The 17,438-nt window shown below is 43.5% G+C and overlaps 1 protein-coding gene across 1 annotated transcript in view; it reads right to left on the reverse strand.

The window, feature by feature from the left end:
• The window catches only part of PDX2 (pyridoxine biosynthesis 2), a 70,997-nt gene that overhangs the window by 12,171 nt on the left and 41,388 nt on the right, over positions 1-17,438 (reverse strand). Inside the window, exons 3-5 of the mRNA XM_086502608.1 lie at positions 9,064-9,151; positions 8,901-8,974; positions 95-247 (exon numbers count right to left, since the gene is read on the reverse strand). Coding sequence (XP_086358734.1) covers positions 95-247; positions 8,901-8,974; positions 9,064-9,151 — 315 coding nt within the window. The remainder of the gene's footprint in view (positions 1-94; positions 248-8,900; positions 8,975-9,063; positions 9,152-17,438) is intronic.

Raw genomic sequence — 17,438 nt, forward strand, 5'->3', positions numbered from 1 at the left:
AAAGCTTTTTCTTCAGCCATGGGATGAACAATATTCAGAAAACATCTTGCAGATCGACAAAGGAAATCTACAAGGAAAATTTTTTATCACTCACCCCATTGGTAACAGTATAATCAGCCAACACTTCGACAGCAGGACCTGTCTCCAAGATAGCAGGAGCTCGGATAAAAACTGTGCGGAAGCTAGATGGTCCACCTTCTGTTGCAGCTAGTGCAGGCACTGCAAGTTCAGTCTCAAAACTGTAGAGCTGTAACAACAAACTCAGTGAAATTTGTGTACCCATAATTAAAATTAAGTAATAGGATTATTCTAAACCATAATTTTGAATAAAAAATTACTACTGCTGTTAGAAATGAGCATGGCATGCTGAATATATACATAATAATAATAAAGCCTGTCTCATACCAAAACAAAAATTTCTAGTTTCTCTCCTTTTAAGTCACATATGTGTCACTGCCTCACTGTCACAGGATGTACACAGAACAGATACCGCGATTTTCACTACACGGAGATATCATTCAACTCCTTCATGCCGACTAGTGATGCGCCCTAGAACCCCAAAAACCCTAAAGAAGAGGACTGACCCTAAAATGACCTAGGATAAGGGTCCAGCACAATGCCAGCCTACCAAACAGGACACATACATGGAAAAACAGGACCAGGAAGATACATCTATTCACTTTCTGCTAGGCACAACAGCCATCAATACCCAACCCATGCTCCTGTGAAATACCGAAGCCATAGCCCACCACAGACAGTGGTGAAACTATTAACAAGGTGAGGTGCTAGCTGCATATATCAAATGCTCTGCCTGAAGATCATTGCGACACTATGATCCTATACTCTCCCATGCTGTAATCTCTATATCATACTTGGTACACAGAAGTTATTATCTGTATGCTAAAGTCTCTCCGCACATGCATGCCAAACCATTGAAGTAGGTGGTACACTTGGATGTTGACCGGAAGGGCATCAATCACTGGTACAGCTTTATGAGTTTTCCCTGCGGCTAGCTCAGCCACCATGAATCCAAAAGACAAAGCAACCCAACAAAGTGGCTCAGGAGTACATCTGCCAAAATGGTTTAAGAAGACATCCAGCACACCATCCAAAGGTCGCAAGAAGTGGGCAAGGAAACCAAGGGTGATGAGAAACTATGCATGATACTCCATTAAATGGAGCACCAGAAGTCATCTAGAAGTATCCTCAAGAGTACACAGAGGTAACTGCTGCCTCAAATCCACGTCGGATTGGAGCCACCATTGTCGCTGGAAGCTCCAGAGCTAGGGCCAGGCGTCCCTTGCCCCTGGAAATACGGCTTCTCCTTTTGTCCAAATCGGAACTCTTGATATTCTGGCGTAGTAAAATTAACCATCACAGCCAGACCGCACTGATCTTCCACGAGTATCTTGATGCACTAAAATTACATACCCAGGCAATCTCATCCAATTAGGAATATTCAATGGTTGGCACATCACAATGCAACACAAATGCTCACATATGCATGTTACAAGACATAGAAACATAAAGTCGCCAATGAACACTCCTCCCGCATAACCTAACAAGATCTGGGCCGAGAGATATTCAACCACTCCCTCATCACTCCTCCCGCATAACCTAAAAAGGTCCGTGCCGGGAGATATAGAGGCCTTTTACAACCAAACGCCCTCCAGACCGCAGCCTGCATCGTTTGGAGGTGCTGAGAGTAACCACTGCTCAGACTTCTTAATACTCCTCCCGCATAACCATCCAGGTCCGGGCCGGGAGTCACAACAACAATATTTTTCAAGCATACAACCAAACGCTCCCCAGACATTCCATATTAATCCTTGATCAAAATACAACTCTCACGGGTCCTCGGCTCTCAGACTCTGTGTCCAGATGCTCTGAAGAGTGAAGCCCTTGGGCCCTTTTTATTCTTACAAGGGATGCCAAAATCAGAGTCCCAAAAAACATAAACTCAAAAGCAAACTACCCCAAAAGAAACTTGTCCTAATAAATTGCCAAAAAAAACCAATGCAAATTGCAGAAATCTGTAAAGGCTACCACGTCATCAACCAACGCAAAAAGTGGGATTCCGTACAATATGCCACGTCAACCTACCAACACGTTTTGCGAGGGTCCATACTGCTACCACGTGGCATTTTTGCTGCAGAGTCATTGTGTGTGCGTGTGTGTCCAGGCAAGGTTGCCACGTCATCATTTTGTGACATACCCCCCTCTTGAAAGACTTGTAATTATCCTCGATTATGCCTGTAAAATCAGACATAAGCCATAAACCAGTTCAATAGAAATTGACTCTAAGTACCGATGCAGTAGACGACACCAATCCAACATTTCTACAAAGACGACAGTCACATCACTTGACACAATCAGATCACGTTCAAATCACAGTGAGATCAAATCAATCACAGAAAGATTCATTCCAAACCTCAGACCATGACTGCTAGCAACGTATTTAGTAATCGCATCTAGATCCATCTCGGACCTCACTGATGTCGAATTAACTAATCATTATTGCGATCATGTCTATAGAGATTTTGGACTCGAGCACTGTCATGTGCAAGTTATCATTTCTAGGGATCGCAATCCATCAGTAAATTCATATTGAACAGAGTGGTCCAATCATTCGGTTCTAGTTGTGTGGCCATCTCATCTCGTAGGCACTCTTGATGCGCTCACGACAGTTCCATTGAATCATTCGTGATTCAAAATTCATAATTCGTTATAGTTCCATTCGGGAGCTATCACTGCTCGAAAATCATCATCATCTCATTCTTAATCCTGTTATCTATTTGCAAATAGCAGGTTCTTCCATTATTTTCATTCAAAATTCATGATACTTATCGGGTTCATTCTGGAGCGGTCACTGCTACGAATTCGTCATCCATTATCATCGATTTCACCTATTATCTGTAGACATCTAGCAAGTTCTTGGGAGAACATTAATCTCATACATAAAAATCAAATTCATCTTCGGAAATTCCTATTTCAAAGTTCATTCACCACACACTTAGTTCATACTGATCACAATGTTTCAATCATATAGTCATCTCATCCGTCTAGAAGTCTTGATGCTCCTAGATCCTTGTGTAGCCATCTCATCCCGCAAGAACTCTTGATGCGCTCACCACAGTATCCAATCATCTCATTCATATGGAATCTTGATGCACTAGAATCATTCATTCAAAGTTCATAATTCTTATCGTGATCGGGTTCATTCTAGAGTTGTCGTTGCTCCCAACTCGTCATCATCTTATTTCCGATTTCACCTGCAAAACAGGTAAAATTTTAAGCAAATGATTAACCTCGTTGCAAAAGAGTCGAGGTCCACTTCCATGTTTCTAAATGCTTTCATATGCATGTTCCTCGCTCCTAGAAGTTATTTGCACATAGATAACAAGAGCTTTCAAAAACATTTATTCCACAGAGACTGAAATTTTCTGCAAAAACCCTAATTTTTCAAAGTTGTTGGATATAAGATCTATTCGCGTCAATGCGTAGAGCTTGTTGAGAGGATCAACTTTGCCTTCTGTCACATATCCAAATTCTCAACCGATGAAGAGATTTTTAAAGGTCTTGTTCTTCATTCTGCTCTTCATTTCCCGCGCCGGGTTTCAACTTTTCTTTGCCTGCCCACCGAGAGTTGTTATCGTCCACAAGAACCCATGTGTAATCTAGGATTCTTTAAGGCTTATGCCCTGTAAGACAGAGCCATGAAGACGAGATCCGGCCCGATGCGTGACGAAGTAAGGGTGGGAGTGGCTAATAAATCCGGGGTCAGGAAATGAAGATTCTTCACTAACAATTTTCAAAGTGCCCAAGTGCCTTGTCTGCCCTTTGTTAGGACCGGTATGCTTTGACAACCTTTGAGAAAAGCACACGCATGATGCTCTGATACCAAAGTCACAAGCACCCCAAGCAGAGAATCCGACACGACACACGAGAGAATCCTTTAAAATACTTCACACACTTTCACAATTTGAGTCGACATGGTTCAATGTAGTTCCGTGCCCAGAGAGATCGGCCCCAAAGACAGGCACCCCTTTCCCTATTTCTTTTATAATAATGCTTGATCATAATACAACTATCGCGGGTCCTCGGCTCTCAGACTCTGCGTCCAGATGCTCTGAAGAGTGAAGCCCTTGAGCCCTTTTTATTCCTACCAACCCCATGAGGCTCAAGCCAGGTACTTGATGCGTCCTAGAAGGATAGGGAGCACTCGCATGTTGCAGAGTCAGGGGCTCCAAGACAGGTTCCTTTCATCCATCAACAAGTGGTTAGGACGCCAATTCCACGGGTTTTGCCAGTTCAACCCGCCATCTTTCAGTGTCCACATGTTACATTAAATGGACAAAGAACCAATTTCCAAGCAATGCATCAAGTTTTTCCACCACCCACGGTACATCCTGGGTATTTCGGGGGTGGATCTGTGTTCCAAAGTATGGCTAGTTATGCGCCTGGAAAACGGCAGTATATGCCAGGAACAGTGTTAGGGGGTATGCAAGGCATGATGCCAAACCCCATGTATGGTAATATCGGCATGCAATCAGGGCCAATTTGGTGTGCCACAGGGCAATTTTGGCATGGCGGAATTTCTGGACAGCAGTTAGATATGGCACTTACGACGCAAAATGTCAATGGCCAAGGAATGCCAATGACCCCTACTATAGTGCACATGTTGCAGACAATTCCCTATGACAATTTGGGGACATTGGAAAAGCCAAAAGCCTACAAAGAAGGTGATGCAACTGTAAAGTTTAGCACTTTCAGTGGCTTTGAGGATATGGCAAAGGCTCTTACTTCCCTCCAGCAATTTGATACAGATTATGCAAGAGGGAATTTTACAGAGGCCTCTAAGGTCAGGAAAGCTGCCACTTTCTTGAAAGACAATGCACTTACATGGTGGACAACATTGTTGATGCAAGGACATGCACCCGCCACATGGGTATACTTCAAGCAAATGTTTGCATCTGTGTGGTTGCCAAATGAATTTGAAGCCGATGTCATGACGGATTGGCACCAACTCACTGCGGCTACTTGCAAGAGACTACAGGAGTACAATCAGAGGTTTGTAAAGTGTTGCTCTCAATAACCTCCTACAGGTTTGTGCCACTGACAGAGTAGATTGAGAAGTATTGTTGTGGGCTACCTATAGGGCTTCGCGATTACTGTACAAAGAACAAAGTGGCTACCCTCACTCGGCTTATGGAAGTTGCCAACACTGGTCTTGCCTTGTTGCAGGGAGAGGACAGTGGGTTTCCGGGCAACGTGAAAGGGGGGCAGCAAAAGGAAAATTTAGCAAAGAAGCCCTTTGTGAAAACAGCTCCTGAAGCGTCACAGGGGTCAGAAAAGGTCCACAAGGACAAGGACTCAGCCGAGACTTCTGGAGCACAGGCAAAGAAACAGAAAAGGAAGCCTTTTGTGCGTAAGTCGCTCGAGGAAAGGACCAACTGACTCAGCTGACTCCGATGATAAAGAGGACAAGAAAGGAAAGAAGCCCAAGCCCACGGCAGGTTTAGTGCCAGACATGGTGGGTGACGAGCCAAGTACGGATGCCAGCAAGTTATGCAGAGCATGGGGTAAAGTCAGAGATCAGATGGCACTTATTTTCTTTGATCTAGGTGCCAAAGCGAACTTTATCTCACCAGAATTAGCTATAAAGCTGGGCATCAGAGCTGAAGAGATCGGTTAAACGGCAGAGGCAAAGTTGGCATGTCTTGGCCACTCAGAGTGTGTTACTCCCATCATTGGAAAGATAGTCTACATATTCAATCATTTGTGGACACCAAAGAGTTCTATATCATGCCATTGGAAGGGTGCAATGCGTTGTTGGGAATTCCGTGGATGTTCCGAACACATGGCGTGCTGGATATCTTCGATAAAAAGTTCACCCTTCACCATAGGGACAAAACTCATGCTTTGGATGTAAAGCTCAAAGGGCAGTGTGTCCCTATTGTATTTGCTTCTTCGGCTATCACTTCTATAATTAAGAATCATCTTTCTGCATACTTGATTTTTGCACAAGATGTTTCATATAGTTGTCGGTCAAATTTATCTGTGTTAGATAAAGAAAGGTCAGCATTGCGAGAGTTTAGTGACTGTTTTTCTAATTCATTACCGTCACAATTGCCGCCGGAGAGGCCTGAGGACCATACGATAGATTTGGTGCTAGGGTGTAGCCCACCAAACAGACCTCCCTGCAGGGTTAGTGCGGCTCAGCAAAAAGAGATTATGGCCAGGTTGAGGAGCTCTTAGCGAAGGGGCTGATTCAGCCTAGTTCTTCACCTTCTTGCTCCCCAATGCTCCTAGTGCAGAAGAAGGATGGCTCTTGGCGCATGTGTATTGACTACCGTGCGTTGAATAAGAATACCATCAAGAACAGGTTTCCTATCCCAAGGATTGATGATATTCTTGACCGTTTAGAGGGTGCTGCAATTTTCAGCAAGATAGACCTTAAGAGTGGGTACCATCAGATTCGTATATGGCCACAGGATGTGCACAAGACTGCGTTTAGGACGACATTTGGTCTCTATGAGTTTTTATTGATGCCATTTGGTCTTACAAATAATGCTCCTGCTATGTTTAATAGGATGATGGACCGGACCAGATTTTCCGCTCGCATCAAAAGTTTGTTGGCACATTCTTTGATGACATGATAGTCTATTCGAAGAATGAAGAGGAGCATAGGCATCACTTGACCATTGTGTTCGAAGAGCTGCGCAGTCACAGGTTACTTGTCAATCCTAAGAAAAGTGAATTCTTCTTGGAAGACATCCACTTTCTTGGTTACATAGTGTCAAAGGATGGTGTCCGAATGGATCCCGCAAAGGTTGACGTTATTAAGACATGGCCAGACTTAAAGACTGGCACCATATCCGAAGCTTCTTGGGATTGTGCTCATACTATAGAAGGTTTATGAAGAATTTTGCAAAGATGGCTTCACCTCTTCACGCTTTGCAAAAGAAAGAGGTCACTTTCAGATGGACCCAAAAAGACATTTCAGCTTTCACTCTCTTAAAGGAAAAGTTCACTTCAGATCCCGTGATTGTTTTACCAAACCTCAGGAAGTCATTTGTGGTCTAGTGGACGCGTGTGGCAACAACATTGGAGCAGTGCTAATGCAAGATGGTCGGGTAGTAGCTTATGAGAGCAGAATCTTGCAAGGGCCAGAAAAGACTATGCAAATCTATGAGAAAGAGTTATTCGTTGTCATTCATGCGCTCTCTAGCTGGAAGCACTACCTGTTAGGTGCTGGTTTTGTTGTCTAGACATATCATCAGACCGACCTTGCGATACTTCTTGACACAATCAAAACTACCCGAAAAGCGTATGCGATGGGCAAACATTCTTTCTATGTTCCACTTCCAGATTATGCATGTGGAAGGCAAGAAGAATGTTGTGGTTGATGTGTTATCAAGAAAGCCACAAACTTCAGCTATGTCAATTCCTTATCATCATGAGCTTGATGACATGAAGGAGCAAGGCATTATGGAATTGATGGGACGGTGAAAGCGGTAGAGACATTCTTTTATTGGCCTACTTTGATGAGAGATGTGGATGCCTTTGTGCGAGCATGCGTGATTTGCCAAAAGGTCAAGTTTGACAGGCAAAAGGCACCAGGGTTATTACAGCCACTACCGATTCCGGATAAGCCATGGGAAAGCATGCTAAGGATTTTATCTTTGATCTTCAAAGAACGCCGATAGGGAATGATGGTATATGGACCATTATTTGCAAGTTCAACAAGCAGGCCCATTTTATTCCTGTCAGGAAGAAGATAAAATCTCACCAGATGGCACGTTTGTTCATGTACAATGTGTTTTAAGTACCATGGTATGCCATAATCGATTGTCAGTGATCGTGATCCTCGCATGACAAGCTTGTTTTGGAGAGGATTATTTGACAAGATGGGCACTACGCTCAAGTTCTCGTCTTCGTTTCATCCACAAACTGATGGACAATCAAAAGGGGCTAATTCTACTGTCTTGGATCTGAGAAATGTTAGTTGTCAAATAAAAAGGGCAAGTGGGAATAGTATTTGCCTATGCTTGAGTATGCGTACAACAATACGGTGCATTCGTCCACAAGCAAGGCACCTTTTGAGATTGTTGAAGGTGGCAAAAAGGTTCCTCCCATTTTGCATACAAAGGACAAGATCTTTGAGGCACATCGATATGTTGAGAACATGGATGAAATGTATAAGAATATTACGCTTGCCTTGGAGAAGACTCACGCAAAGCAGAAAAGGGCTGTTGATCGTCACCGTCGTGACTTACTGTTTTCACCTGGTGATTAGGTACTTTTACGGTTTGAAAAGGCAAGGTTAAAGAAGATGAAGGGCAAAGAAAGGTTGTTTCCGAAGCTCAGCATGCGTTACTATGGGCCTTTTCAAGTGCTTGATAAGATCAACGATGTTGCTTATAGGCTGAAATTACCTAACACTTGGAAGATTCAAAATGTGTTTCACGTGAGTCTTCTAAGACCCTTTGTGGGTGATGTGCCAGAAGATATGCCACAGGAGGATCAGCCATGAACTTGATGAGACCTTAGTACCTAAGCAGATTTTGGCACATAAAGAAAGAAAAGTTAAGGGACATGTTGTAAGATGCTATTTGGTGAGGTTCAAGAACTATCCACCTATGGATGCAAAGTGGATGGAAGAGCAAAACTATGACTCAGTTTTTAACGGCGGGGATTTCTCCCCTGCAGTCGGTCACAAATCCAAACATGATCACAACAACACGAGTCCCAGCCACGCTAAAAATGACACCCCACCAATACAAAAGGTCAGCTCAGCTAGAAACACCCCATTAAAGAGACACTCAGAGACAATTTAAACAAGGCATCATTCTTATGATTAGATGGCTCTTCTTCACTTCGGTTCAAAAATCCTGTACCTGACTGCCAAAAAAATTGCGATGCACAGTGCAGTCCAGACCACCAATTAAGTCTTGTCCACCTTTCTTCTGACCTGCATCAACACCCCAAACTTCAACTTAAACAAACCCTGTTCTTGAACATAACAAGCATCATCTATGCATACTTAAAACAACCTCCTACCAAGTACATTGTCTGCCAGAAAGATAAGCCCTGCACAGGTTCCCCATATTGGCTTCCCTGATGATCCAAAATCCCTCAGTGCAGGTATCTACACAATAAATTTCTGAAAAAAATTAGCAAATCGTTGATGAATCTTGATACATCTCAAATCTAAACCCAACGAAAAATACTGAAATGCACATAGTTTTACTTCCATTCGTGTGAAATAAGAGTAGCAAAGCATTCTACCCAGAATGTCACACATGATTGGGAAAAACAAACCATGATCTTGCATTAAAACAAGAGAGAATTATCAGTGGAAAAAAATCTCTGTAAACCTCAGCTCAGCTGCAATCGTACAAACCTTCCTATTATCAGCTGATGATGTGGCAGTGATGATGTGTTAGCACTGATAAGTTGTAGTGATGACATGGCAGGTGATGCATTATGGATATCAGATCGAAGATCTTGACCTGAGGTTTCCAAAAAGCTCCAGCAAGCAGCCAGAAACTCACATTTGTGGCCAACAGATGGGATCATAAGCTCTGCTTTTCCCAAAAAAAAAAGCAACAAAGTGGAGCTGTCCAACTCTTCAAAGGTTGCTCTACTTGTAATAGCCCTCACAGCCCTTGAAAGATTTTTCTCCAAGACTCTCTGTCTTGATAAGTACAGTCACATGTGAAACTCTGGTATCAGCCTGCTGATCGATACAAGTAAACAACTACCACACGTGGTACAAGTTTTGGGACTGACAATACCTAGAGGGAACTGTACCTTATGTGGGTGATTCTCTGATCTACTGGTGCACGTGTGCGGGTGGTTCATTTAACGAATTGCAGGTTGTCATTCACCTTCTCCCAAGAGTATACCGAAAACAAAAATCAACAAGGCAACACTTGCTCAAGTCGCCCAAAGTTTTGCAGCACTTCCTGCATTTCTGTACGTTAGAACTTGGAGCTCTCACACCATTACCTCTCACTGACTCTCATGAGTAATTCTCCTTGCACTTTGCACCATTGCAGCAAAGCAAGCACTACATTAGACTTAACTACTAAACTTGCTCTTCAAGTGTCAAAGGTATAATGTTCACTTCTATAATAGATGAAAATGACAAAAGTATGAAGGTCTCATTAAGTCATTTGTATCATGTGTTATGACCTTTCTTGCGGGTACATGCGATGATAAAAGCATGCTAACAACACAAGATCATCAATGGCATGTATATATGGCATGCAATCGAGGACGTTTGCCATTTCAAGACGGGGGCATGTCACAAGGACGTGGTGGTGATCTAGTGCAATTTCAATGGCAGAAAATAGAGAATTCAGCGTGCTGCAGATTCTCGCCAGGTTTTGTAAAGTGTTTGTATGCGCCGCGAAAGTCATCCATTGAGTGGGGATTTTGTCTATGAAGTTTCCTAGTACAGTTATGCTGCCAAAATCAGGCCAGAACATGTCTTTTTCAGCCTGGATTATGTGGGACAGCTTGTAGGAAATCGCAGGTTTTATTCCCTTTTTTATAAGAATAAAGAAATACCGAAAGGGGCACCAGTCTTTGGGGCCAACAGGTTGTCGGCGTTTGCTTGGAGTGCTCTAGCTTCCAAGCCGTGTGTGTTCGAAGTGTTAGTTCTTGTTACAGGTTTTATTTGCAAAGTTTCTCTCTGTCCTAATGTCAAGGCTAAAATCTTAAAACCCTTGGAAATCCGTTGTGGACCTGCTATTGTGGCGGTACTGCTGGGCTGATCTACAACCGCTGAGGTGAATAAGGGCTGAAATGCAAAAACGCTGGCTGATCTGGGCTGAATTTGCAAAACGCTGGCCGTTTTGGTCTGAAACCAAAAATGTTAGGCTAATCTGGGTGCTGATGGGAAATCCGGCAAGGATTTACAAAGATGTTGCGGGTCCTCGTGAGGCTAAGGCTAGAAACCGAAAACGCTGATTTCCTGATGCTGAAAAGGCTGGGCTGATCTTGAGAAAATGCTAGAGCTCCTGAGGTGCTGCCTGACTGTTGGTGTGTAAGGTGTAGCGGAATGAATGTTGAACTTTGCTCAAGATGAGTGTTCCGAACTGTGCTCAAGGGTTCCTTTTACTTATGGAAAGAAGAGCCTTCCGTTCCTTTAGTGAGAGAGTGCAATGGACACAAACAAAGTGAATGGACACTGTGAATGGAAGTGCTTGAGACTGAGAGATAGAGAAGAGAATACGACAAGACGTTGTAAAACCCTCCTCCAAGGGACCCACTCTCGATGGCGAGAGTGGTCTACTATTGATTGCACAATCTGATACAATGATGCTGATGCAAGTCTAATGGCTATGTCGATGTCGACGGTGTGGACGACAAGGACGAGACTATGGCTGAAAACTGAATCTGACGGCTGAAAATCGATGGATCAAATGGCTGTTTTGGACAACTATCGATAGCTGAAATTGTTGTCCAAATGGGGCAGGAAACGCTGGCTAAGGGTTGCTGGAAACGTTGATTATGGATTGTTGAAACGCTGGTATGCCGAGGCTGAAAATGCTGGTCTACTGAAGCTGAAAACGCTGGTCTACAGAGACTGAAAACACTACTGATGTGTTGGCGTTTTGGTTGATGAAAACGCTGGGAATCTACTGGGGATTCTTGTTGAGAAGGGTCTCCAGAGGGCCTGCTGCACTTGAGTGCCTGATGCTCTCCTTCTTCTTCCATATAGTGCTAGTGCTAGGTTGCTTATATATTATCATAGCAAAATTGCCCTACCTAGTTCCCAACAAAAGTCACTTAAAAATAATAAGTGAAAAATGTCAAAAATAGGAAAAATAGGTCTATGCACTGTAAAAATGTTACTGATGGGTTCTGACTGTAATCTGATGATCATGTTGTGTGCAACCAGAGGATATGCATCTAATCTAAGTGTCTGGACATGCACGCTTTGCGAAAAGACTCACAAAAGTGCCCGATCACATCCTAATCTAACTGAACTGAACCCATGTCATGAAGTAGCTTGTCCACGTACACATAGGGTTAGATGTGCACGTGACATCCCCTCCTTTTCAAAGTGAGGTACTGGTACCGAACTGCATGGCGTCGAGAAAGATCGCCAACAACGTCTTGAATCGTGGAAAGGACTCTTCGCCGGCCCACTCTGATGCGTGGGTCATGCGATACTTGAACTTCATAAAGGTCTGCAATGCTTGGTTCTTTAGGCAACACAAAGTCTTATGTGACTTCTTCGATGCTTCAACTTCGTCTATAGTCATGCGTCTACCTTCTTCAAGAATCTCCGAGGCTGAAAATTCCTGAAACCACTTCCAACACAAAAACCTGAACATACCCATTCCATGTAAAGTGACTGGAAAGAATCTTGTCTTCCTCAAAGAGTGTACATGCAATGTAGATGAACACATAGACAGAGTGCCTACCCGTTCACCACACACGTGCAAACAATGAGAGCGAATCTTGTCTTTCTGATCTAAAGCAATCAACTATGGCAATTCACAACGGAAATGCCCATGCTTGGTGCTCATACTTTCATGTGCTCTTTCTACCACTTGTCGTGCCAAGGAAGAGACATGGAATGTGACTTCTTTGAATGCATACTTTTCAGCTTTTCATGAATAATCCGCATACATCCGTGCTCATTCATGAGTGAATCGTGCTCAACGTACAATATGTCATTCCTAAGAAAAGGGATCACATGAAGACGCTGACTAAAATACAGGAAACGATCACGAATGAAACACTCAAACAATTCGTGCTAACTAATCATGCGAACACACAGTACTTCCTATGGGGGTTCTTTGGACCTAGGCTCGAGAGCCAAGATCGGTTCTTGATGATCGATTGAATCTTCTTGTGGGGGTTCTGTGGACCTCAACTCGAAAGCCAAGATCGGTTCTTTGTGATTGATCGAATATACAATGAGATTAGAAAAAGTATCAACTAATCCATCATTCTTGTGAACAATCACGTCATCTTCATGCAAATCATCATGCTCGTGAGAAATCACATCATGATCATCATGCAAATCATCATGCTTGTCATTATCATCGAAATCATCATGCAAATCCTGTGTGTCATGCTTTGGAGAAGAAGAGGCTGAGAGAGTCTTCTTTTCCCGAATCTTTTCAATCTTCGTCTGCACATTAGAAATGAGAGATGGAGAATGAACAACTTGCTTGTGATCCAATTGTGTTTTTCTTTCTACGTACTTGTAATCAAATTCTTTGGCCTCCAAGCGTAATTGCTCGCGCTCACGCTCCATGGCTGGCATTCTTGCTTCGTGCCACGTTGTCATCATGTCCATCATCGTCTTGCACCAAGCCTCCATAGGATCTGGTGCAATCCTTGGCGTAGATGAGAAAAAGGAGGAACGGAAAAACCTCCTGGTGGGGAAAATTCTTCTTCGTCTCTCTCATGCTCATCACCTCCAAGCGAAGTATCCATTCCGCTTCGAGTGATGACCATCCACTGAAGTTGTGGGTTCTTGTGGTCTTGGGTTCTTAAGTTCACAAGGAACTTGGGTTCTTGGGGGTTTTGAGTTCTTGAGGGTCTTGAGGTTCTTCTTTCGCTTGCAATCTGTGTTAGAGAAGGATCTTCTCTTCACTCGAGTTCTGCTCTTTTTCGGAGCACACCCCTTGGCGGCCTTGCGCTCATACCAAGGTTGCTTTTTCCCACCTCGCGTCAATTGGCCGGCCGCTAAGTGCACGGTCCGCTCTGAATGAGTGAAAAGAGGCACAAGGGGAGGCTGGACAAGCCCTTCTTTCTTGGGTTTCCTATCACTCTTCAAAAACACGATTAGGAATCGACACGCCTAAGTGAACTTGGGTTCGTGCGACCTCAACAAGCAAAAAAAAAAAATCCTTGTGGTTCTTTCCTTGAGTGATACAAAACACTGCCAAAGCCCCGATACCAATGTAAGGTGCAACGGAATGAATGTTGAACTTTGCTCAAGATGAGTGTTCCGAACTGTGCTCAAGGGTTCCTTTTACTTATGGAAGGGAGAGCCTTTCGTTCCTTTAGTGAGAGAGTGCAATGGACACAAACAAAGTGAATGGACACTGTGAATGGAAGTGCATGAGACTGAGAGAGAGATAAGAGAATACGACACAAGACGTTGTAAAACCCTCCTCCAAGGGCCCCACTCTCGATGGCAAGAGTGGTCTACTATTGATTGCACAATCTGATACAATGATGATGATGCAAGTCTAATGGCTATGTCGATGTCGACGGTATGGACGACGAGGACGAGACTATGGCTGAAAACTGAATCTGACGGCTGAAAATCGATGGATCTGATGGTTGTTTTGGACGGCTATCGATGGCTGTAATCGCTGTCCAAATGGGGCTGGAAATGTTGGCTAAGGGTTGATTATGGCTTGCTGAAACGCTGGTATGCTGAGGCTGAAAACGCTGGTCTACTGAGGCTGAAAACGCTGGTGATGTGTTGGCGTTTTGGTTGAAGAAAACGTTGGGATTCTGCTGTGGGTTCTTGTTGAGAAGGGTCTCTAGAGGGCCTGCTGCACTTGAGTGCCTGATGCTCTCCTTCTTCTTCTGCCAGATAGTGCTAGTGCTAGGTTGCTTATATATTATCTTAGCAAAATTGCCCTACCTAGTTCCCAACAAAAGTCACTTAAAAATAATAAGTGAAAAATGTCAAAAATAGGGAAAATAGGTCTATGCACTGTAAAAATGCTACTGATGGGTTCTGACTGTAATCTGATGATCATGTTGTGTGCAACCAGAGGATATGCATTTAATCTAAGTGTTTGGACATGCACGGTCTGCGAACAGACTCACAAAAGTGCCAGATCACTTCCTGATCTAACTGAATTGAACCCATGTCATGAAGTAGCTTGTCCACGTACACAAAGGGTTATATGTGCACGTGACATGGTGTCACAAACTGGTGACGTGGTTGGCCCTTGGACACACTTTGAAGTGGGGGCAGCAGATACACACACACACACACACACACAACCCCCAACTGGCAGCACCCGGAAAACCCGCTGACATGATGACGTGGTAGTACCATACGGCCTTTCATTATTTGCGACGCGAAACGCAGCAGCAGGCTGACGTGGCATGGCTGTATGGAAAATGATTTTTACGCCAGCTGAATTCTACGCAATATTTTGAGAAGCTTTTGGGATCAAATTGCTTTATTTTGCAAGGCTTTTCACTGAAAGCTTTTGGGGCTCTGCTTTATGGGCAACTTATAAATAAGTGGGCAGGGCCCTCACAACTCAGAGCATCTGGACGTAGAGTCTGAGAGTGAGAACCCTCCCACTCTCTTGTACTTTGAACACAGATTAATACAAAAAGAAATACCGAAAGGGCCCAGTCTTTGGGACCAACATCTCTAGGCACAGAACTCCGCCGGGCTGTGTCGAATCAATTGTGAATTGTGAACTGTTTTGAAGTGAATCTCTGTTGTGTCGTGTCCAAGTTTGTTACAGGTGGGTGCCTGCTCTGCTTCTTCTGCTCTCTACTAGCGCCTCCTCCTTCCTTTTATAGTTCCTTTAGCCATTTGCCTACCTACATTCCAACAAGGGTAAATGAAAAATCACTTATTAATAAATGACCTTTTAGAGATGGTTCACGCGGTAAAATGCCTACATGATGAAATGTTGTCCTGTGCAAGAGAGGGTATGCAAGTGTGATCGGCCTAGACATGCACGTCCTGCTAGAGGCTCACAAAAGTGTTAGGCTCAGTCCTAAGCTACTGGATCATGCTAGACTGTGACAAAACATGTCCACGTAGCGCAAGTGAAGTGCGCACGTGATAGTTCAATCAAGGAAATTTCTGATTAAAGGTACATCTTTTCATAAATTCATTCCACAAAATATTGTCAGCTTGTTAGTATTCCTAAAATCTCAAGGAGAAATTAGTGACTTTATTCAATCTAGGCAATCTGTGACAAAAGAGTCAAGTGGCTCCCCTATTGTACCGCACCAGATTCAACCTGCTAATTCATCAGTAACTTTTGGCATCGACACTACTAACAATCCGAAAGCTTCAAGGTACACCTCAAAACTCAAGAGAATTTGCAATGTTCTCCTCCCCCATCCACTTTGCATCGAGAGCCAAAGTGCCATTGACCAAATTATCGGTGGACCTAGCTTATTGCTCTACTCTTTTCTTGTGCCCTGTTGGTAGCCCCCCTAGCCTCCCCTGTCCTCAATTTGAATCATCGGAATTCTCATGTGAACCATTAGTAGATTCCCTTGCTTCATCAGAACCCTTTGATGCACTATCAGCTCATTCTCTTACTCTTCAGAATTCTTTTATCCGGTTCCCTTGGTTCTTTCTCTTTCCTGGAAGATTCTTGCCCCATTGAGGTGGACATTGGCTTGTCCGTAGGATAGGTCAATGAGCCGGCATGCATACCAAAACCTTGCTTGGCATGTCCCAATAAGTCTCTGAATGGAGTCACACTTCTTTTGCAGACAATACCGTCGAATCTCTTTTGGCAATCCACACAGGAACCGCTCAATCTGGTCCTTCAAAGTGATCCTCTGAAACGAGGACACTCGCAAATAGGTATCCCAAAACCTCTAGCAATATTCATCCAAAGTGTCTTCCTTCTTCATATGATGCCAAGCCATGACAGCATCCTCTTCATATGCTTTCGTTATCCAAGCAAAAGTGAAAACTCTCTTGAATTTTACCCACTTCTTAAGCGCTTCTTTGTGTAGCAACATAGTAGACCACCATGTTTGTACAGTTCCTTTCAAGTAAGATAACGCCCTTAGTACTTTGGAGCGTTACGAGAAACGATCTCTTGAGAAGGCAATGTCAAACCGTTGTATGAATTCTAGGGCTCGATGGGTGCCTTGGTAGCCTGAAAACGTGCAAACTTGACTGCTTGACCTCCATCCTTGAACTCCTTAGTCTTCTTGTTCTTTTTCTCATTGTCCGAACTGTCAAAAGAGGACGAACTCTCCTCCTCTGAACTGCTAGATGGCTTCCTATGCTTCTAGACTTTTTCAAAAATCTGCTTTTCTTGCTTTTTCTCATCCTCATTGGAACTAGACGACAACGAACTGTCGAAACTCTCTAGAGATGAAGAAAAATTTGGGTCGTCCTTGAAACAAACACGCCTAAATAACCGGGGGAAACCAATTGATTCCTTCTTCTTCCAAGAGTGCTTTAAGCTTTTCATTAACTTGTTTGTCTTCTTTTCAAGAGCTTTCTCAAACTTTTTCTACATATACAATTTCTACTTTTCTTCACTCAACTTTTCTTTCTGTTTCGTTACAATCTTGAGAGGAGAATTGACGGCCTCTCGCCATCTCGAGTGAATCTCATCAAGCCGGTAATTCTTCAGGTGATTCACGTATTTCTGGTCTTTGGAGTACTTGATCAATCTTTTCATACACGTGTCAACCTGCAATTGACGTTTGTACTCCACTCT

Source organism: Adiantum capillus-veneris, chromosome 27 (assembly GCF_014529385.1).
Source record: "Adiantum capillus-veneris isolate H3 chromosome 27, ASM1452938v2, whole genome shotgun sequence".
NCBI classification, from domain to species: Eukaryota; Viridiplantae; Streptophyta; class Polypodiopsida; order Polypodiales; family Pteridaceae; genus Adiantum; species Adiantum capillus-veneris.